At 35.4% G+C, this 23,201-nt stretch overlaps 1 protein-coding gene across 1 annotated transcript in view; it reads right to left on the minus strand.

Moving 5' to 3' along the window:
- coro1ca (coronin, actin binding protein, 1Ca) overlaps positions 1-23,201 on the minus strand; it is a 58,779-nt gene that overhangs the window by 7,615 nt on the left and 27,963 nt on the right. The window contains exons 3-8 of the mRNA XM_073840513.1: positions 5,465-5,587; positions 3,200-3,329; positions 2,772-2,953; positions 2,498-2,617; positions 2,214-2,318; positions 1,099-1,244 (exon numbers count right to left, since the gene is read on the minus strand). Coding sequence (XP_073696614.1) covers positions 1,099-1,244; positions 2,214-2,318; positions 2,498-2,617; positions 2,772-2,953; positions 3,200-3,329; positions 5,465-5,587 — 806 coding nt within the window. The remainder of the gene's footprint in view (positions 1-1,098; positions 1,245-2,213; positions 2,319-2,497; positions 2,618-2,771; positions 2,954-3,199; positions 3,330-5,464; positions 5,588-23,201) is intronic.

The following is a 23,201-nucleotide window of genomic DNA, read 5'->3' on the forward strand; positions in this document are numbered from 1 at the left end:
ATCAACTACTGATGAACTATTGACATAAATTTTCATTTAAATTATCACTCTGTAGATTATTTAACCATGTATTTCTATGTCCTTAAGGCTTTTGTCTTTCACATTAAAATGTACAAATTCATGAATTCACAAATTCATATTTTTCCCCCTCATCTGTTCTACATTCACCTAGTATGTTTACTTGATGTACCCCTGAATTTTTTTATAATAAAATAAAAATAATAAATCACATCTGCATATTCATTGGTTCTCTGACATTGGTCACATAACAAGAGGGTAAACAAACAATTTTTTATTTTATTTTAGTAAGTGCTTTATTGTGATTGATTTTATAATGACCTAATTTAACATTTTTATGATTTAATTAATTATTAGCTTTTAAATAAACTCATAAATCCCCTGCAGTTCCTTCACAATCCCCAGTTTGGGAAACCTTGACGCAATGTAATGTTTAAAGCACTTAATATTGTTAATAACAATAAATAGAATATATTTTCTTAATCTATGTAAATTGATAATAATATAGTACAAGATTTTCCTATTTAAAACAATGCGATAAATGAGATAGGTGAAAAGTAAATCTAAAAGTAGTTTGATTATATTACTTAAAATGTGTAATGTATTGGACTACATTACTAACTACAATTTTTGTCATGTAATTTTGAATCAAAAATGGATTTGTAATCCACCCAGGTCTGTTGACAAACAGCACAAACTCGACATTCAAAATTAGTGTATGAAAAACTAGCAAAACCTCGACTAAATTAACTACATAAAATACAAATATTCAAAAAAAGGTGAAAAAAAAACAAGCAAAAAAAAAAATCAAGGTCATATTTCACCTTATTAAAAATAATTTAAATAAATGAAAAAAAAAAGGAATATATAAAATAATAAATAAATAAATAAATATGTATGTATGTGTGTGTAATATGTAGAGACATTACATTAATGACAAATTAGCATATTTTCCACTACTGTGGAAATATTATATGGAACTAAAAATAGGATAAAATATATATTTTTTTCATATTCCTGACGTATTTCATGAGTTTCTCCCACATGTTACCATCAGCTTAATAATTACTGTTGTTATACCTTGCGATCTCACACTTGTTGACATCCAGTCCTCTTTTAGGCATGTATCCCATGCCCCTCTGAGGCTCCTTAGTGGTAAAGGTGTTGAGGTAATGGACAAAAGGAGCTTCATCCGTGATCTCAAAGTAACGGATACTGCTGTCACCCTATTAGAGACACGACATCAGTCAGACACTAAAACCATATATCCAGGTGTACACTACCATTCAAAAGACAGTAAGATAATTTAATATTATTGAAAGAAGTCTCTTATGCTCACCAAGGCTGCATTTACTTGACTAAAAATGTAGTAAAAACAGTAATATTGTAAACTGTTATTACAATTTAAAATAACTGTTTTCTATTTGAATACATTTTAAAATGTGACCCTGGACCACAAAACCAGTCTTAAGTCGCTGGGGTATATTTGTAGCAATAGCCAAAAATACATTGTTTGGGTCAAAATTATTGATTTTTCTTTTATGCCAAAATCATTAGGAAATTAAGTAAAGATCATGTTCCATGAAGGTTTTTCGTAAAATTCCTACTATAAATATATCAAAATGTAATTTTTGATTAGTAATATGCATTGCTAAGAACTTAATTTGGAGAACTTCAAAGGTGATTTTCTCAGGATTTTGATTTTTTTGCACCCTCAGATTCCAGATTTTTAAATAGTTGTATCTCGGCCAAATATTGTCCTATCCCAACAAACCATACATCAATAGAAAGCTTATTTATTGAGCTTTCATGTGATGTATACATCTCAGTTTTGTAAAATTTAACCTTATGACTGGTTTTGTGGTCCAGGGTCACAAATGTAATTTATTCCTGTGATCAAAGCTATATTTTCAGCATCATTACTCCAGTCTTCAGTGACAAACGATCCTTCAGAAATCATTCTGATTTTCTAATTTAGTGCTCATGTAACACTTGTTATTATTAATGCTGAAAACTGCTGTGCTGCTTAATTCGTTGTGAAAACAGTAATATATTTTTGAGGGTTTCTTGATGATTAGAAATTCAAAAATAACAGCATTCTTTTGAAACCGAAATCTTTACACCATAAATGTCTTTCCTCTCACTTTCAGCAGTCACCCCAAACTTCTAAATGGTAATATATGTTCTGTGTTTACCTTTCCACACAGGTAGACCACGTTAGTATCGGGATCATAGAAGGGCAGGAGGACTCCGTTGCTGGTGTCCATCTCATGGACAGAAACTGGCTCATCAATATTGTCCTGACAGACAAAGAAAGCAAATATATGGTCTAATTATATTTAAAAAGAACAATCACATGCTATTTTCATCATTCGGAAAACAGAGATCTAATTTAGGCTAGTCTGAAGTGTTTGTTTGCATTTATTTATGAGCAGGTGTTAGGATGAAATTTGTCTTTTGTGTTTCCATAGCAACTTACCGGATCCCAGAGGGCGAGTTGTCTCTCGCTCATGCGGCTAAAACCAGTGGTGAACACTTTGCCGTCAGACAGGAAAATAGCTCTCATGGGCCTGGCACCCTCATGGGCCTTGTCCTTCTCCTGTCGGCGAGACACACCATAATACATCACAACACTGCTCACATTCATTTAAAATGGAGCAAGCGAATGCTTTTCGAGTCGAGTAAACACATCAACATACATGCACATAACCTAAGAGGTAAAACACGTCAGTCCATGTCATTCAAGCACTAACCGCAATGATCTCCTCCTTGCGAGGGTCAATGACACGGATTTTCTTGTCCTTGCAGGCGGTGCAGATGAGACTGCCATTGCGGTTCCAGCAGGCGCTGAAGATGATGTCAGGGTGCATATCCTCCATGGTGATCATGGCCTCTCCCGTTCCCACATTCCAGATGATAATCACATTATCACAGCCTGCAGACAAACCCAGAGATGGGGAAATAATCACATTTGAATGTTAAAGATTTTCAATGTATTTATTAGAAAGTACTTGGAGCAGCTTTTTCCATTTGAACTTGAGTGCCAAAACATTAAAAACATGAACACGACAGATTTCATTTCCTCAACCTTGTCTCCTCTCTTTTCCCTATTATTTCTTGTCTGCTCTGTTATGGTTTCTTTATAGATTCCTCATCTCTGATGCATCACGAGGCTTCTCACCTGCGCTGAGCAGGATGTTGCGGGCGGTGGGATGCCAGGTAACGATTCCCACTCTCTTAGAATGACCCTCCAGCACCACCACTGGCTCTGCCATGGAGGTCACCAAACCATTCTCTGGGATCTGCCACACCTGAAAACAAAAATATTCACATTGCAATATTCAAAAATATTTATACTTGATACAAGATACACAGCAGTGAAATAAATCTGTTTATATTATAAAGGTTTCAGATCAGTAAGATTTTAAATGCTTTTTTTTTTTTAAAAAGTCTCTTATGCTCAAAGTTATATTTATTTGATCAAAAATAGACAAAAGCAATATTATGAAATATTATTGCAATTTAAAATGTGTTTTCTATTTAAATATACTTTAAAATGTAATTTACTTCAGTGATGCAAAGCTGAATTGTCATTAGCCATAACTCCAGTCTTCAGAGTCACACGATCCTTCAGAAATCTAATTCTAATAGAATGGAAATAGTTGTGCTGCTTAATATTTTTTTCAGCATTTATTCAAAATAGAAATCCTTTCTAACAATATAAGTCTTTTACTATGACTTTTTACTATCAATTTGCTGAATAAAAATAAAAAATTCTTTCAAACAAAGAAAACAACAACAACATACTGACCCCAAACTTTGAACGGTAGTGTATATTGTTGCTAAAGATTTTTATTTTGAATAAATGCTGTTCTTTTTAACGTTTTATTTAAAGAATCTTGAATAAAAGTATCACAGGTTCAAAAAAAATTTAACTGTTTCCAACATTGATAATAAATCAGCATATTAGAATGATTTCTGAAGGATCATGTGACACTGAAGACTGGAGTAATGATGCTGAAAATTCAGCTTTTCATTACAGGAAGAAATTATATTTTAAAGTATATTAAAATAGCAAACTTATATTCCACAATAGTACTGTTTTTTTTCTGTATTTTTTTAATTAAATAAATGTAGCCTTGATGAGCAGAAAGGCTTCTGTAAAAACATTAAAAATCTTACTGATTGCAAACTTTTGACACACACTATATATACTATATATGCATATACACACACTAAAATGTAAACAAAAACTGAACACTAAAAATATAAAAATGCTGATAATATTAATAAATGCCAAATAGTATAAAAAATAATACTAATTTAAAAAACTATGTTCGATTCAGTGTTATTTTAATTATAATTAAGATTATCCTTATTTTTTCATTTTGTTTAATTTTGCATTACATCCATTTTGACTAGTTTCATTAATTTTCCTGAAGGTGGCAGCAGAGGCCAAAATAAAGGGTCCAGCAGTGTTTTCATTTTAAACGAGGATTAAAAGTATAGATGTTCTTTCAACTTTATATGGCAGAAACAGTAAAAGTACTATGCGAGCATGCTTTTTATAGTCAGCCTCTCTCTTTTGAAATTCCTTTGGTCTTCTACATATCGCTTATTCGTAGCATTTATTAAACAGCTCTCTAAAACGCTTGGTTCTGATTGGATAATCACAACAATTTGTCTGTATAATGACTAATGTACTGTGTAATAGACTGGATGTGTTCACATTATTCCCTCACACAGCCACTGCTAAACCCATTTAATATCATCATCATCACTCCCTAAAAACATTATAGGTCACTAACGAAATTACCCTTCAACATGTCTATACCGCAACATAATTCAGATGTTATGAATCTAGAAAGGTAGGACAAAGAAAAACAGCCAGAATCATCAACCATCACTTCCCGGGCCTCGGTATTCCCCAAGAGAGGAAGAGAGACAGTGTCCTATTAAACTCCACACTTGTACACTCATTACACGTACACAAGCGCTGGAGTTGCTGTTTTTTTTTCTGCACACAGGCCAAATAAGGGCTAGTAGCATGATAAATAGACCCAGAGCCAGCCAGACTGACCTCAGAACTATAAAATAGTAACTGCTGATTCAATGACTTCAGGCTGGGCTTAAACTAATCTAAAACAGTCCAGAAAAGCGAGCCTTTGGTTATGCCTTGATCTGATCTACTGCCGTTCACATGAGTCATGGGGCAGACTTTGCCAACCACACATGGACTCAATGGGTGGGTGGAGATGTGATGAAGGCTATTCAAGGAAACTTATCTACAATTGGTCAAATCCACCCATCAATAAACAAGCTGAAGAATGACTGCAGGGGTTTAGCTAGGGTTGCACTACATATAGTAATAATTTAATAATAATAATTGTGCTGTGTATTAAGTCAATTTTAATGCTGAGAGCAAATGTAAAGAAGGGTGACGTACCATCACGGTGCAGTCTTCAGATCCACTAGCGATGACCTGGTCATTGTGAGGGCACCAATCGATGTCCAGAACGGGGCCGGTGTGGCCACATACTGTAGGGTAGGCCTTATCTATACGGCCCGACTGCAAAGAGAAAACACAAAGACAAATATTAGATTATGAAAGCATTCTGCCCTTTGGGTAAATGAAATGAGCTCTGACAATGCCAGCCAAGCTCTACGTAACACCAAAACAAACACTGGCCTGCATGGCCTGGCCTGCGCTCGTAAAGTGAGGGGGGAGAGAAAGGCATTCTTCTCTAACTTTTCAAACAATAGCTCATCCGGTCATTCAAACCAACAGCAGAAACATTTACACACGACAGCTGATTTATAATAAAAACAGATTGCGGGCCTTTTGTTCTCGCAGCTTGGCTTCCAAATGCAGACACAGAAACACGCGTGCAACGGGTCACAAGGAGGTTTGGGTGTGTGAGAAAGACAAAATGAGATTTTGCCACAATTAAAAAAGCCACAACAACAGTTTAATATTAAAGAAGTTCACTTTGAGAACAAAAATTTACACAATTTACCCCGTCATCCAAGATGTTCATGTCTTTCTTCAGTCGTAAAGAAATTATGTTTTTTGAGGAAAACATTTCAGGATTTCTCTCCATATAGTGGACTTCTGTGGTGCTCCTAAGTTAGAACTTCCAAAATGCAGTTTAAATGCAGCTTCATAGCTAGACAAGTCGAGCATTTGAGGTTAAGTAGTATATAAATTGTAATATTTTTCCCTTCTTCCTTGGCTGGGACCGTTCTGAGCCCTTTGAAGCTGCATTTAAACTGCATTTTGGAAGTTCAAACTCGGGGGCACCATTGAAGTCGGGGCACTATATGGAGTGAAATCCTGAAATGTTTTCCTCGATTGAAGAGAGAAAGACATGAACATATTATTGTAATAAATTATCTGTAAATTTTTGTTCTGGAACTGAACTTCTCCTTTAAGTAACAAGACAAACACTAACAATATATTAATTCTATTCTATTTGGCTGAAAATTTACATTTATCCAATAACATGATCAGAACTAAAACTGAATTGTACATTTTGGTAAATATTTGATTCCTTCAATTATTTCTTTAAAAAGCAGGTGTAGCATAAGCTCCGGTGAGAGTATGCTAGTCTCGTGAGAACCAAGTTGTGTTTACAGCAAAGGAGAACCAGTCTCCTCTTTGCTTATATCGAAATCCTCCGACTTTTTTCTTTACAAATCCTCATTTTGTACTTCTATTTCGTAAATGGTGTTTTGAACCTTACGCCTGCATCCTACATCATCCACTGAAACACCACTCGCTCGTGAATGTGCATACAACAGTTAGCGGAAGCTAGAGATTATGGTTTATAAAGTATTAAATACGGATATTTTTCGTACAAAAACGCATTGATTTGCTTTAGAAGGTCTATATTAACCCCCCCCGAAACCATGTGGAGCACTTCGTATGATTGATGGATGCACTTTATTGGACTTCCAAATCTCAACACCCATTCACTGCCATTATAAAGCTTGGAAGATACAAGATTTTTTTTTTTTTTATATAACTTCAATTGTATTCATCTGAAAGAAGGTAGTCATATACACCTAGGATGGCTTGAGAGTGAGTAAATCATGGGGTGATTCTTTTTGGGTGAACTATCCCTTTAAATAAATCAGTTCAGATATAAAATATTGGTTCTGTATTTAAATAGAAGTAGACTACTGCAAAGCTAGTTTGCACGCAAGTTTGTATATGAAAAACAGTGTTGTTCTTCATTCTGAGCACCTTATGTAATACCATTATACAATGCACAGGCCTGAAGACTAGTGAAAAAAACCCAACAGAAGATTTCCCTCCTCTCTCTTGTACACCGCAAACAAAGAAGCCAAATAAAGGCATGGCTGCGGTCCCATGCCCAGTCAGCTGACTTCCTGATGACATCAGTGCCCTCTGCTCTCCGGGTCACGACCTCTGATCTCTTGCAAGACCAGAATCTCTGCACAGGGCTGTGTGATCAGGTGTCATCTGATCACATTGTTCAATGTGTCGAGTGAGGACCACACCCACACTTTTGTCCACGCTGCTGCTGTGCCTATGGTGCGATTACGTCACAACAGAAAGCCCAGCCCACCAAAGCACAACAGCCAGGGCTATTCTCAGGCTCGGCCTGTACAAAAAGACACTACCCACCTGTGCGGAAAACCACTCTGTGTACACATTCCTTCTCAAGTCTGGGCATGGTTATAGCACAGCCCTATGAAAGAGAAACTATACCTTTCACAGCTATTTGTGAGCTAACCACCCCGTTTCTTTTGAAATGAGAGTGGTGATTTTGAAGAACGAATAAGGTGGCAAAACAACATTTCACAAGAAAAGATCAAAAGTAATTGGAAAGACGGGAAGATACGGAATACGTAAGATGATGTTCTTGAAACGGAGAAGATAATCCAAGAATCACACACAGGGGTCTATTATCAGGAACACTGATTGCCACTCACTTCATGAACAGCTAAACAAACATACAGACAGACTGATACAGCGCTGCTGCTCGCCAATAAAAACACAATTCACTTAAGGTTCCTAATTCAAAATCCAGCTGTGGGCAGCAGTCTGTCAACCATCACATGCAGCAAAGGAAACAAACCAAGACTAGTGCGAGAAATCACTGATGTTGTCATGAAGTTATGGCGATGCTGGTAAACACACACACAATAAGTACAGAAAGGAATGCAACGCAACTACCAGTAAAGCACTGTTGCAAAAAGTCACGTAAACAAAAAGGTCATACATCTAGAAAAGTACACATTTCAATTTTTCATGAATAAGTGTTTTACTAAAGAATTCATCTGCTTTAACCCTTTAAATTTTAGCAACCCGGGACATCATTTACTACCCTCTCCTGCCTTAATTCTTTTAAAGTTTGACAACTTTCTTAGTATTTCTCAATCTATTCGTATTTGTAAGAATACATGTTTAATTAATGATTAATTTTTTGTAAAAAGTGTATATGGTCGCTACTCGAGGTGTGTAATAGTATAAAGTATATTTTTCGTGTGCCAAAATATGTAATTAGCTGCAATTCACCTTTATTCCTCAAGGTGGCAGTTTGATGGACAACAATGACGTGATGTTTTATTCAGAAGAATCACAGGCATAAACCAAAAGAATATCATCAGCAAAAAATGTCACTGGTTTGAATGGCTTTACTGCAGAGCAATTACTGTATGCCATAAAAAAATAAATGTCACTGTTATTGATGGTGGGTGTGGTGAATAAACTGCCAGCGATCAAGAGATTGACTTTGAAGTCATTGATAATAGTTTTGAGAATATGGTTGAGATTGCGAATATGAGCCAGATGCTGAATGTACTGTGGAAGTGTGCTCTGAGAATGATGACGATGATAAAAAAGGTAACAAAATATGCTTTATTTTATTCTTCTGTAATTGTTCTTAAAATATCAAGAGGTTTTTTGCTATTGCAGAAGTTAGAGATCCATCCGTGCTGGATATATAGGCCCGGATTGCTAAATACACGAATATGTAATAATGATTGGCGAAACATTCATGCATTTAAGGGTTAAAAATAATTCTAGATAAACATTTCTGATTTTAAACCCTCCTTACTGTAAAAATGTAATAAAAACAAAATATAAAATAAAATAAAAAAATGATGTAAGAGTGCACCTCACGTGCAACAAGAGAAAACATAGCCAGTGTTCTTGGTATTTCTTGATCTTTTGCACTTGGTTTTTGGCTTGTTTAGTCATAGACATGTGGAAGGAAGCGCTGGCAAAAAAGATGGAGGAGGTGATATAAGGGCAGTAGTTCTCTCAAGAGAACCAATAACTCAAAGCCTCTAAAAGAGGAGGCTCAGGATGATGCACATGCATTAGCCGCTATATTGATTTCGTAACATTATTGCCATTTGTTTGTTATGGATCACTGACATTGCAGCAGGTGGTCATTAGTAATCGTCTGCTTATGGATTCTAGATCGTCTTGCTTTATTTATTAACACATCATAAGACAATATAAAACTTTATGTGCTTATATATGCAGGCTTGTCATCCGAAGGATGAGAAAATTGTAAAAATAGCCCAAAAAACAAAACAAAAATACAGCTATACGAGGGATCACATGATTCTAGATAGGGATGTTAACCGATGACCGTTTGACCGGTGGTTGACCGTATCAACGTTAACCGGTCAAAGTTGTCGGTAGTCGGTTAAAAAAAAAGTGCCGGTGCGTCTTTTACGCATTCTGAAGGTGCCTGTTTTATCCATTGGTTTTATCATGTTGCAGTCTATTAGGCAACATTCCGCATAAGATGGGCTTAGATTTGGAAATACATTACATCTACATTTCAGTGGTAACCGATAAGGTGATGATGATCATCATCTTTCTTTATTATGGTTAGCACTACCTCAACTAAAGCGGCATCTCTTCGGAGCTGTCATTTTCTTAAATGAGCCGTGGAAATGTTTCAAATGAGCTTCTAACCTAGACAAACGCCTTTATTTTCAAAGCGATCACCTTGTACCCAAACCATTTGAAACTAAGGAGCCATTTGTCCTACGATTACATACAACAAGCTCTTCGGCGCCGCGTTTGCGGGACTCATGTTTCGCGCTGTCTGGGATTTTAAAAAAAGTGACGTGAGTGGCAGTGTGTGTGTGTGTGTGTGTGTGTGTGTGTGTGTGTGTGTGTGTGTGTGTGTGTGTGTGCGGGAGGCAGAGCGGCAGAGAGAGGCTGCGATCACACCGAACGCGTTTTTGCAGTTGGAGGCGCCTCTTTTGAATGGTTTTCTGTTGGCAGTGAGCGTTCTACGCGCTGCTTATGCGCCCCAGGCGCCTCGCGTTTTCACCGCCTGCTGCGCCTCGCGTTTTTGCAGGAGCGCTCTGAGCGCGTGAAGTTGCAAAAAAAAATCAACTCTGAGCGGAAAAACGCCCAACGTCATTCGCGTTCTTGTGGTGACGGAATTTTACTGTTGCTTAAAAAGTCCGGAGACTGCAAGAAATAGAGGAGAAAACTTTTGTCTATCGTGGGTAACCCGGAGCTGTATTTTTTAGGGTTTCTGCTAATATGACAGTTTACTTAACAGCATAAAACTAAGATTTTAGAGTGCTCACGTTATAATCCTTTGATTTGACTGACAGGACAGCTGTTTTGGTCGTTGCTTAGCAACATAAAAAAACGCAGCACGCTCTTTTATTAAAAGTCACAAAAAAAAGGCAGTGCTGTGCGCCTCGCGTTTTTAGAACTAAAAGACGCGTTCGGTGTGATCGCGGCCAGATGCGACAGACTTGTGAAATTGCAGGAGCGGCTCGAAATGGCTGTTATTTCAAATAGCGTACCATATTTTAAACTAATCGGTTAACCGGTTTCAACCGGCTAATGAGGCTCGGTGGTCGGTCAAGAAATTTTTTAGTTTTCGCCATCCCTAATTCTAGATCATTTGAAGGCCAGTAACACTATATCTGTTAACAAAATTTGTCTGCAAGATATCTATATGATGTGCATTTTTAGTATACCTGCTTGTTTGAAAGCACACAAAAAAAAATTACAGCAGTTAAATGCATTTTTTTTGTTCAATGTTTGATTTACGGAAGCCTGTTTCTGCCACTGAATAAAAAATATAAAAGGTTATTGCAAATTTTATCTCACAATTCTTACTTTTTTTTCTCAGAATTGTGAGACAAACTCGCAACTGCGAGTTATAAAGTCCATCTTTAAAAAAAAGAGTTGATCTCACAATTTTGACTCAACTCATTAATGACTTAACTCATAAGTCAGAATTGAGAGATATAAACTCAGTTGTGAGAAACAAAGTGACTGGATTTTCAGAAAGTGACTATCTCAGATTTGCAACTTACTTTCTCTGACTTTATAACTCGCAATTGTGAGTTTATTTCACGCAATTCTGACTTTATTTCTCTGACAAAAAGTTGGACTTGCGACTTTATTTCTTGAAATTGCGACTTTATTCCTCAGAATTGCTCAGAAGAGTTCGTCTTGCAACTCTGACTTCATAAATCACAATTTCGAGTTTATTTCACACAATTCTGAATTCATTTCTTAGGATTGCAATTTTGTATTACGCAATTTTGAGAAAAAAAAAAGAAAAAGTAATTGCGACTTTATTTCTCAGAATTGTGACTTAGTTTCTCGGAATTGCTCAGAAGAATTTGTCTTGCACCTCTAACTTTATAACTCGCGATTACCAATTTATTTCACGCAATTCTGACTTGATTTCTTGGGATTGCGATTTTGTATTACACAATGTTGAGAAAAAAAGTCTGAATTGCGACTTTATTTAGTGGAATGTGACTTTATTCCTCGGAATTGAGACTATTTTTTTTTCAGAATTGCTCAGAAGATTTTTTTTTTACTTTATAACTCGCATTTGCGATTTTATTTGTACGAAATTCTGACTTCATTTCTCGGAATTTAAGTTTTGTATTTTGCAATTTTGAGAAAAAAAGTCAGAATTGCGAGTTTGTATTACATAATTCTAAGAAAAAAAAGCCACAAGATATAAAATATAAACTTGCAATTGCGTGTTGTAAAGTCAAAATTGCAAGATATAAACTTGCAATTCTGAGAAAAAAGTCGGAATTGCAACTTTCTATCTCAGAATTGCGACTTTTGACTTCATTTTTCAGAATTGTGATTTTATTTCTCAGAATTGCTCAGAAGAGTTTGTCTTGCAACTCTGACTTTATAACTCAATAAATTGTGACTTCATTTCTCCCATAATGAGAAAAAAAAATCTGATATAAATCCAGTATGCATTATGGTAAATTATAAAGGGAAGCACTGCTAAACTAATATCATGAATATTTATGTGAATTAATTATAGCTTACTAAAACTGGAGTCCAAAACCAGCGTTGCAGCACAGAGTCTCTAACCTGTTGCATAGCAACAGCAGCAGCATTGCTGCAGATCCCTCACCTTGAGTAACACAGGTCTGCCTCAACTCATTCAATCAATAAACCATATTTTAAAAAAAGGATTTCTTTCCTCAATGAAACCAAGTCTGACAGAGACTGAGAGTTACCAGTGAAGTCAGACAAGGAGGAAATGAAAGAGACAGAAAGACAGGACACACTGTGGAGGTGGCCAATAGAAAGTATTACAAAGACAGAGCCGCTTTCTGCAGTAGCTAAAGCATGTCTGTCTTATCTAGTCATAGTGGAAATTTCCATTTCCTCTGTGAGTCCACAGGACCCAGAGGCAGCAGACTACAGCTGACCTGACTAAAGAACCCCAGCAGCTGTCTAACCAGACGTCATGTCATTTTACATGAACCACAAAAACAGCCAATCAGGAATGAGTGGGCGGGCCAACTGTGTGTGAGAATGAGAGCTGCTCAGGAGCAGCAGGTGTATGCAGTTGGCTAATACATATGACCTGAATGGAGGAGGAGGGTAGAATAAAGAAATGAAGCAGAAAGAAAGATCACCAGATAAGAGAGATCCTGTGGTTTGACACTTAAATTAAGGATACATTTATTTTAAATACAAAAATGTATACTGGATAACCAACCTAAAATATATAAAAGTACAAACAAACAAATAAATGATATTTTATATTATAAAAAAATATATAATAATTAAATCAAGAAATGACTGACTTTTGCACTTGAGTGAAACATCCCATCTGGACTGAAATAATTGTTTCATGTCAAATTCTATAAATGCATTAGAAGAAATGATAACATATATAAAAGAAAAATAAATAGAGTAAAAAAAATATATAATATATAATAATATTTTTTATTACTACTTTTATTTATTTATTTATTTTATTTAACTTACTTTTTCGGTTGTTCATCCAGAATAAAATTTCAGTATAATAATAGCAATAATATTTTTTTACATTTTAAGTTATTCTAAATATTAACAATTAAAAGAAATCTCCTAATGACCACAGTGGACTTGACACACTAACCAAAAAAAATTCCCTTCACACTGCCCCCTTTTCTTCTACACTTCTATCAAAGAATCTATTGGGCGCAAGCACTGTGCTTCAACCAATGGAAAGGAAAGAGGAAATGGGTCTGGAAGGCTGACAGGCGGGGAGCTGAGAATGACCATATAAGGTAAAATCTGCAGTCAGCAGCCGCCAGAGCTCAGTCAGTGCAGCAGGAACAGTAGGGGGCTCCTGGAATACAGACTGGGAATCAGAATGACACATCCACGGCCACACACACAAGTTAACTTACATCTGTCCATGTGGCAGCACAGGATATATGGAGGTGGACTTGGAGGTAAAGAGACTGAACTCTCACTTCCTTCCTGTGTGCCCCTTTTTCCCGTTTCTCTACTCTCATCTTTGGTGCTCTCTTGCTTTCCTGCTTTTCTGTGAAGTGACAGCAGGGCTCAAATAGGTCTGTGCAAGGGCTCAGTTTAGTAGCTGATATCCCAACACACATGTCCAACATATGGTTGGATCAATACTAAATAATTCAGCTTTAATACGATACTAAATCAATACCTAAAGCAGCAAATAAACAGCCTTGGTGACTGATGATATAAAACTAGGGTTATTAATCATTAGGATATTAAGTGAAGATTATGTTCCATGAAGTTATTTTGTAAAATTTCTACTGTAAATATAACAAGACTTGAATTGATTAGTAATATGCATCGCTAAGAACTTCATTTGGACAACTTTAAAGGAGAACTGAAAACTGCAAGAGACTGACTCAAATTATCAAGTAGTGAAATTCAAAATCAAAACTTTGTCACTAAATACACACTCCGAAAGTTCCTTGTTACTCCAGGATTTGAGCTCTACTAAAGGGAAGTAGTTGTCAATATCAAAACAGATACTTGTAGCTTAAGTGTAAAAGGGCAGTTTCCTGTGGGATGGTTCATATTTTGTGCTATACACTAAATATTGGAGGGGGTCAGGCAGAAAGGACAAAAATTAGTCACTGTGGTCAGTGTGAATGAAAAGCATGAAAATGCAAGGCCATCCGCTTCCCACCGCTTCCTTCATATGTTAATGAGAGAATACAGCTGAGTGAGGGGGGAGGGTGTCGAGAGAAAGACAGACAACATGTGATTAGTTGGACACCTGATGGTCTCTTGAGGGGGAAAGACAATAAGAGTCTGATTCATGCCGCTCTGCCTCCCACACAAAGAATCCAGCCACAGCCCAGATGAAACTTCCCCCAGCCTCACAGGACAGCACTACACAACGCCACTGCTCCTTACGGCGAAACTTACTCAAGTCGGATAAAACACAGAATACTTCACTGAAGAGTGGGGCATCTTGCCATGACATGCTATGTTCAGGTAAAGATAGAAGGCAGCTCAGACTATTAGGACCCTATGATTTCCGCCATGCGGAAAACGCAGACTGAATCGCAGAATCCAGTCATAGAAATGGAATTTACTGTAAAACGCAGAATGTCACAGAATTTGCCAAATTTTGGATGAATAAATCAAAAGTAGGTCAGTACACTTAAATCAGAATGTGATATGGACTGGTTTCTGTGAATATTAAGCTGCAAAAAGAATATATATGAATTCTGCATGTTCTGTGTGTCTCTGTGTGAATGAATGGTGCACACGTACGGTTTTGTTTACCGCATATACTGGAGATAAACACATAAACAAGTCTCTAGAACTGCCCTGAGAGTCACTTCATGAGCATTTTACTGATTCTTTTGAGAAAAACTGTCGTCATATCATGTAGTACAAACAGAAACCTGAAGATCTTCAACAGCAACCCATCAAAATGAAAGTTCAGTTTAACTTGAAGGAACAGCGACTGAAATAGATTACTTAAATGTAATGATAGTACTACTAATAATAAAATTATAAATGAAAACATTACTTAAGGATTATTTACCAGAAAAATGCAAATACACAGTTTTTCTGAAAAAATAAATAAAATAATATTTTTTTTTATAAAACCAATTAATTAGAGATGCTTTTGATTACAATATTTTAACAAAGCTATTAAAACTTGAAATTTGAATTTGAAAACACAGAATTTGATCAAAATAAAACTAAATTTAGGGGGGGAAAATGTATTTTGTAGGGCCTCAATGTAATTTTTGGTCAACTTTTAATAAATAGCTGTTAAGCTGTTAATTAGATTAATCAGATACACTTTTTAATTCGTATTTTTAATTTAACCATTAAAACAGAGTCTAGAAAAATGTAAAACAGAAAAAAAAAAACTAATTTCAAAAAAGTAAAATGAAAAAAAATTAATGGAATTTGGAAAATAAAATGGATTTATAGGGCCCTATTCTATCAAGGAATATATCAAAAAGAAGTGGATAAAATTAACAGACAGCTGGCATAAAGTGTCTATTTCAATATCAATCTCTGTCTATCTATATATAAGAAGAAAATTGAGTTGATGCGTGCAAAAAAATTAGGTTATATGAATACTTGATTGAGATTTACTTAATTTGCTAAAATTATTTGTAAAAAAAACAAAAACCAAAAAAATAAATTCAAAATGCTATAATTAATACATTTAGGCAAATAACAAAATATCCAGTATTAAATTTCTATATTATTAAAAATAAATGATTTCATAAATAAATTAAAACTAAAACACTAAAAAACAAAAATTAACAAATGTGCACAAGTTTGAAAGTTAAATGAACAATTTATAATACTTAATATTTGTTAAATTTATTTGCAAAATGCAGAAAAGAAAAAAAAAAAACAGTTCAAAATTACATTTATAAAATGAATAACAATAGAATGACCTGTATTCAAATTCTATTTTATTTAGAATAAATCATTTTATAAATAGTGAAAATAAACACTAAAAACTAAAAGTAAATTGTTTTAATTACTACAAGTGAATTTATATTCACAACATTCTAAAATATAAAATAAGATATTTATTTTGAGATTTAATTGTCATTAACGTTTGATGACTGCAAAGGTAATCTAAATGGTCAATGAGCATGAGCATGTGCAACGAAATAGCCTATCATGATACTACTATATATATTAAAAAATGAATAAAAAAAAATTGAGGACAACTTTAGGAATGCTGTCCCAGGTGTCGTGACAAATACAGGCCAACTAAATGCCAACACACCCTGATTATGGCCAAGGGCCTGCTGATATATAAGTCTATCAGTACTCTTATCTGAATAGTCCACCCAAACATGAAAACTCTGTCAATATTAACTCACCCTCATGTCGTTCCAAACCTCTATGAGTTTAGTGCATTAATGAAATATCTTTATGTTCCACCAAACAGGTTTGGAATGATATGAGGGCGAGTAAATGATAAATTAAGACGAGCATACTGAAATCCCATCAGCTTTTCTACAACACTGGCCACTTAAACTTCAAGAGCTTTGTACACTCAGCCAAACAGCTACCATTGCTCCCTGTTGGGAAACAACAGACAGATGTATGGGTCTGAGGATTTTAGGGAATCAAGTGAGGATGAGGAGTTCCCATACAGATTTGAGCTGGGAAACAAAGAGCTGTGCAGGACCTGGCATACGCACAGGGACAATAGCTCCCCCAGAGCCAGCTGTCCGATTGCAGGGGGCTTCTGGGAATGGGGCGGCCTGGGAAGACGGACTATAGACAGATGCAGTGCTGCACTGAATCAGAGGACACACTTAGGGAGGGGTGCAAAGCGTTAGATGAAGCAGAAGGACAGCAGGCAGGACGTAACAGACACAAAGAACCAAAAAAATGACATGCACATAAACTGAAGTGGAGAGCCGGATGGTATGTTTCCTTTGAAGGCTAAATGTAAAGAAACCTTTCAAAAAGCAAGAAATGACAAGCCATCTCAACTTACAAAACCCACATACTGGCAGCCTGAACTTGTCTAAAAACATGTGAAGACAACTGGGAAAATCTGTGCAGTGACATACAGATACTTTCCCAAAAACCTTAAAGTCCCAGCAAAAAATGTTTAATCCTAGCTCGTTTCAGTCCTACGTCAAAGGAATGGACAGATGGATCAAGCAATCTGCTCAGAGAAAACACAATAGTGAGAAAATGAGGACAAACATGATTTACTTACTTTCACTTACAGATTAATACATTCCCCTCACACTTGGAATGACAATGGATTTATCCTTGTGTAATCCATCACTTTGTAAGATGACCTGAAGCCTGAGTTTTATGAAGGCTTCAAGAACCTACAATAAATCCAATAATGTAAATAACGTAAGTGTCATTTGTAACTGTACTCAGCAGGCTGCGCTGGTCTGGCCAGGCAGCTGAGCGTTTGAGTGTGACATCATTTACGAGCGAGTGCGCGTGTTGGTGTGTGACGCTGATGACAGGCTTCGGGATCCAGGCGAGAGCCCGGAGAGGTTTGGATGTCACAGTCGCGTCTGAGCGCTCTCTAATTACAGAGAACTGTTCCGCTTGTCAACACCACTGCTCTGGGTTGTCGTGCTAATCTCGCCAGTATTACCACAGTAATCGGAGATGTGCCAAATGACACCATCAGATATATGAATCCAACACTTTCTACAGATGGCCACCTACAAAGCACAAAACTCATAACTAAGTCTGAAAGGAACAGTTCGCCCAACCATGTCACCATTAACTCGTCTATTGTATGGTGAACATAGATATTTTGAGAAATCCTTCAATGCTTTTTTTTTGTCCATAAAATGAAAGTCACTGGTAACCAAAACCCAATTTCTTTAAAATATCTTCTTTTGTGTTCCACAGAAGAAATAGGTCTGTAATGATACAAGGCTAAATAAATAATTTTTCACTTTTGGGTGAACCAAATTTAAGAATGGTTTATAGCCCATTCTTACAAAGCGTTATGCACAAGGTAGTGAGTACTTCAATGGCACATATGCTACTGTAAAATCAGATTTGCTTAGAAAAGGTGACTGGCTAAAGTGTGCAATAGAACAAATTACACAATGCCCAGACCAGAAGATTACAGAGATTTATGTGTTCACGATAAAGAGAACTAAAACTAAATAACCATAAACAAATACAACTATTATGATACATTATATTTTTGATAATTATTTTTTCAAATCTTAATGACTATCAAATGTGACCCTGGACCACAAAACCAGTCATAAGGGTAATTTTTTTAAATATTGAGATTTATACATCATCTGAAGCCGAATAATTAAGCTTTTAGGACAATATTTGGCCGAGATACAACAATTTGAAAATCTGGAGTCTTCGGGTTAAAAAAATAAATAAAATTAAATTAAATTAAATTAATTTAAAATATCACCTTTAAATTTTCATTGATGTCCTAATGATTTTTTGTATAAAAAAAAATAAGTAATCGATAATTTTGAAGATCACAATATATTTTTGGCTATTGCTACAACTATAACTCTGCTACTTAAGACTGGTTTTGTGGTCCAAGGTCACAAATGTATCTTTATTTTGGGCTGTCTAAATGTTGGGCCCTATGAAATCTGTTTAATTTTTTTTGTTTGTTTTAATTTTTTTTGGATTCCGTTTTTCATGAAATCATGAAACTAAAATGAACTAAAATAAAAGTTTTACAAAAATATATTTTAAGGCCCTATGAAATACAATAAAATTTCAAATTCAGTTTTATTTTTTACTAAATTGTTTATTAATTTTATGTGTTATACCACAAGCATCACACATGCTTCAGTATGTGTAGTAAACGAAACCGCGTGTCTGCATCATTCATTCACACAGAGACACGCAGAACATCCAGGATTCATATTGAAGTAGGGACGGGACGATGCACCTACCTCCCGATTCGATACGATTCCGATACTTGGGTGCTGATACGATATGTATTGCGATTTTTTTAAGAATTCCGATTCTACAAGTATTGCGATTCGATATTGTAATGTGTTGCGATTTTGTTTTTTTCTCTATAGACCATATGGAAAAATGTGAGTAGTACACAATAAAAAAAAAATACACAAAAAAAGCATTTTAGCATTTTTCCTGTTTTATTTCAGTTTATAACAAACTAAATATTTCAGCATAAACAAACAGCCACTAAATGTCCAACAGAACAATACTTCTTGAAATAAAATTCCTTTTAATAAAGTGCTCAAACTAGAAACATTAATAAAATAAAATGAAGAGTCCATAATAGCTTTCTTAGACATAAACTTTAACTTGTAAGCCATTGTTTTAAACTCTGGACTTCAATAAATAAAATATATAATAGAAATAATAACAAAAATGCTTCTTTCTGTCATTCTCTACAACGGCATACGGTCGAATGTCTTTGCATATAAACATAGCCATTGCCTTTTCTGAAACGCTGGGTAACTTATACAATGTCTCATTTAGAGTTCGTTGGCTTGCAGACGCTTCTGCTTTCTCAGGTTGCTTGGCGTTTAACTCTGGATGATGTCGAGCAAGATGCTCGCTCATGTTAGTTGTATTACCACAGTAGGTTACCAGTATTCGACAGAGTTTGCACACTGCTTTAGACATGTCTAGCTGTTCATTCCCTGGTAATTTGTGAAATCCAAAGTGTGATGGTGCAGGCTGTATATCTCTTGCTGTCTTTCCTTCCGTCATTTTCAATTTTTCGTGTTTGCTAGTAAGAGATGTGACATCATGTAACCGATACAACACATCGCCCTCTGCTGAAATAAAAGACGTAACTTTCGTACGCCTCGTTTATAAGTGCTAAAATAAAGCAAATAGTGTTGTCAAAAGTCCCGGTACTTCGGTACCAAGTCGGTACTAAAAAAAATTAAATGTTACGGTTCCAGGTTTTCTTTAGTACCGGTGGTACCGACTATCCGGTCGACCCGGTTCTTGACGCGCTATCTAAAAGGTGCGCACTGCACAGTTGCGCTCTCCTCGGCGCTGCTGCTGATGCGGTCGCTCTGAATCCACTTGTTGACAAGGAAGAGCCAGGCATGCTACAAACATTTTCGATTCTCGGCTGAAGGCGAACATCATAGATCGTCTAGGTTCTCTCAAAAGAAGGAAACGCATCAAACTGAACAAAACACAGTGAAGACCGACTGCAGGATCAAATGAAAGAGTTCAAGTAAGGTATGTTTCAATTTAATTTGATATTTCGAGCTTCTGTTAAGAACATTATTGCATATTTTAATTTGAATGTCGAATTGTAATGTTGTTAATCGTTAGCATAAGCGGCTAACGCTAATATGCTGGGCTTTGGGACGATTTTGGGCTATTTAACGCTCCCATAATTTTTATTAGGATAAAAGAAAAAAGAAATACATGATATATGTACTACTTATACACACAAAAGGCCTGTTTATCCAAAATATGTGTGTTAAAGAATGTACAAATGCATCGTTAACAACGTCTGTCTTAATATTATGCTTAATATCAGTCTGTCAGAAAACATTCTTATTCTTGGCTGGATAACTCTAGCAGGTTCATAAAGCTTTTTATTATTAAATATGAACGCAGTTTGGATTAAATAAAAGTACAGTCAAATAAAACACGTTTGATCTCCAGTTTAGTTTTGTCATACTTTACAATAAGATCAAATTCATGCATTATCTAACAAACTTAAGTGAACAATATATTTTTACAACATTAATTCAAAATGTTATTCAATACAAACACATGATCATTCATGTTTGTTCATGTTTAACAGTTTAACATGATTTTATGGATTAGTAAATGTTGAAATGAGCCTAACCTTAAGAAGAATAATTGCCATATAACTACTGTTTTTTTTTTGTAAGGTCATGTTGTCTAACAAATGAAATCGTTTTGTAAAGAGTTTTCAATACTGCATTTTCTATCTGTGATAGACAGCTAACTTAATATATGTAATCTTATCTAAATTTATTATAAAAGCTGAGGTTTGTTATTTACTGAAAATTAATATTTTTGCTGGTGTCAATGATCTAATGTTGCATCTGGTCAGACTTAGCCCACTGCTTTACTTAAATGTATTATATTTTCTTTTTACAGCTGCAGATTGAGGAAGATCATGAAACACCCCAGCAAACTCTAAACAAGACAACAGTTACAGATGTTTTTATAAGCAGCAGAAACAAACTTTTGGATGAAGCTTGTGTACAATTTTTGAAAGCCTGTAATTTATTTAGTTGTTATTTAATAATTAAAATGTTTACAATCCTTGAAATACTTTTATTACTTGGAAAAACCTGAAACTAAATTTAGATAAGTATAATGAATGACATTGGTTTTTGCACATTTTATTTTTCTTTAACTTTATTAATAAAAAATTGTGTTGTTCAATTAATTTAATTGTGTTTTACTTTGGTACCGAAATTGGTACCGAGAACCGTGGATTTTCACTGGTATTGGTACCGAATACTGAAATTTTGGTACCGTGACAACACTAAAAGCAAATGTATTTAATATGAATTAATATCGATTCTGGTGTAAAAAAATCGATTTTAAAATCGTAAATAAAAAAAATCGCGATTTTTTGTCCCATCCCTATATTGAAGTAGTATTTTTACAACTTAATAGTCAGACACTAGTCCATAACGCATTTTGATGCAAGTGTACTGACCTACTTTTTAATAATTCATCCAAAATCTGGCAAATTCTGTGACATTCCGTATTATACAGTAAATTCCATTTCTACAAATAGAAGTATATCAGTCAAACCAATAAACCATCTTTACAAATGTGAAAAACTGCTCAAATAAAAAAATAAAGGCTGATAGTAAGAGCAAAAACTTCTTCAAATGAGCTGGAAAAATCAGAGCATGAACCCCACACTTCTACATGCACAAACATGCAGACTTGCTAAACCCACGAAAGCTAAACCACTAAACCGCGTACATTGCAGACTAGGTGACACACACACTTCACCCAGATGAAGTAAATCTCTGCCTTTGTAACACAAGCAGACGGCAGTCCGGTGACAGAAGGTTAAAGAGGGTAGTGCATTAAGCTCAGAGGTAACAAAATCCCTACAGGCCTGAGATCTTCATCACATGTATCAAATGACAGAGCACTGCAGATTCAACTCGCACATTTGACTTTAGTCATCACATCTGGACTAAGACAGCCATTAGGAAAGAAGATATCCTTACATCATTGGGCAACAATTAACTATGAGCTCAACATCTTAGTCAGAGGTGGAAATGCCAATAGTGTCACAGCAATAGTGTTGACTATTGCCATTTTGATAGCGGTGCACCGAAATGTTTACAGAATCTAAATTTTCCATTTTGCTGAAAACCAAAACTGCAATAACTTTATTTTTCAACTTTTTTAAACAATCAATTTCAAGCAAAGTTTTCTCCACTCATAACAGCTCTGTCACAAACAAATAAATGTAGACATCTGATTAATCATACCTGTCATAATCACCTCCTTTTGTAGAGATGCCAGGTTGTAATTACGTGTGTGTACATTCAAACATGGAGAAAGACCATAAGCGTGACAAAGCTGCAGTTTGAGACCACTTAAGTGCAGGGTGCAGTCAAGAACCATCACCCAAGATCGGTTTTGCAGAAACAGCCCAGAAATCCTTGTTCACAGTCAGGACATAATCTCTCCTCAACTTCTTGTAGGTGTAAGACTTCTCTTCAATGTTCTTCTCAAACTTTTAAGGAATAGCTCACTGGAAATGTTTACTCGCTCCAAACCTACAGTTGAATTCAAAAATTTACATACCTTGCAGATACCTTGCAGAATCTGCTAAATGTTTATTATTTTACCAAAATAAGAGGATCATAAAAAAAATGCATGTTATTTTTTTATTTAGTACTGACCTAAATAAGATATTTCACAGAAAATACATTTACATATA

Source organism: Garra rufa, chromosome 5 (genome assembly GCF_049309525.1).
Source record: "Garra rufa chromosome 5, GarRuf1.0, whole genome shotgun sequence".
In the NCBI taxonomy this organism is placed as follows: domain Eukaryota; kingdom Metazoa; phylum Chordata; class Actinopteri; order Cypriniformes; family Cyprinidae; genus Garra; species Garra rufa.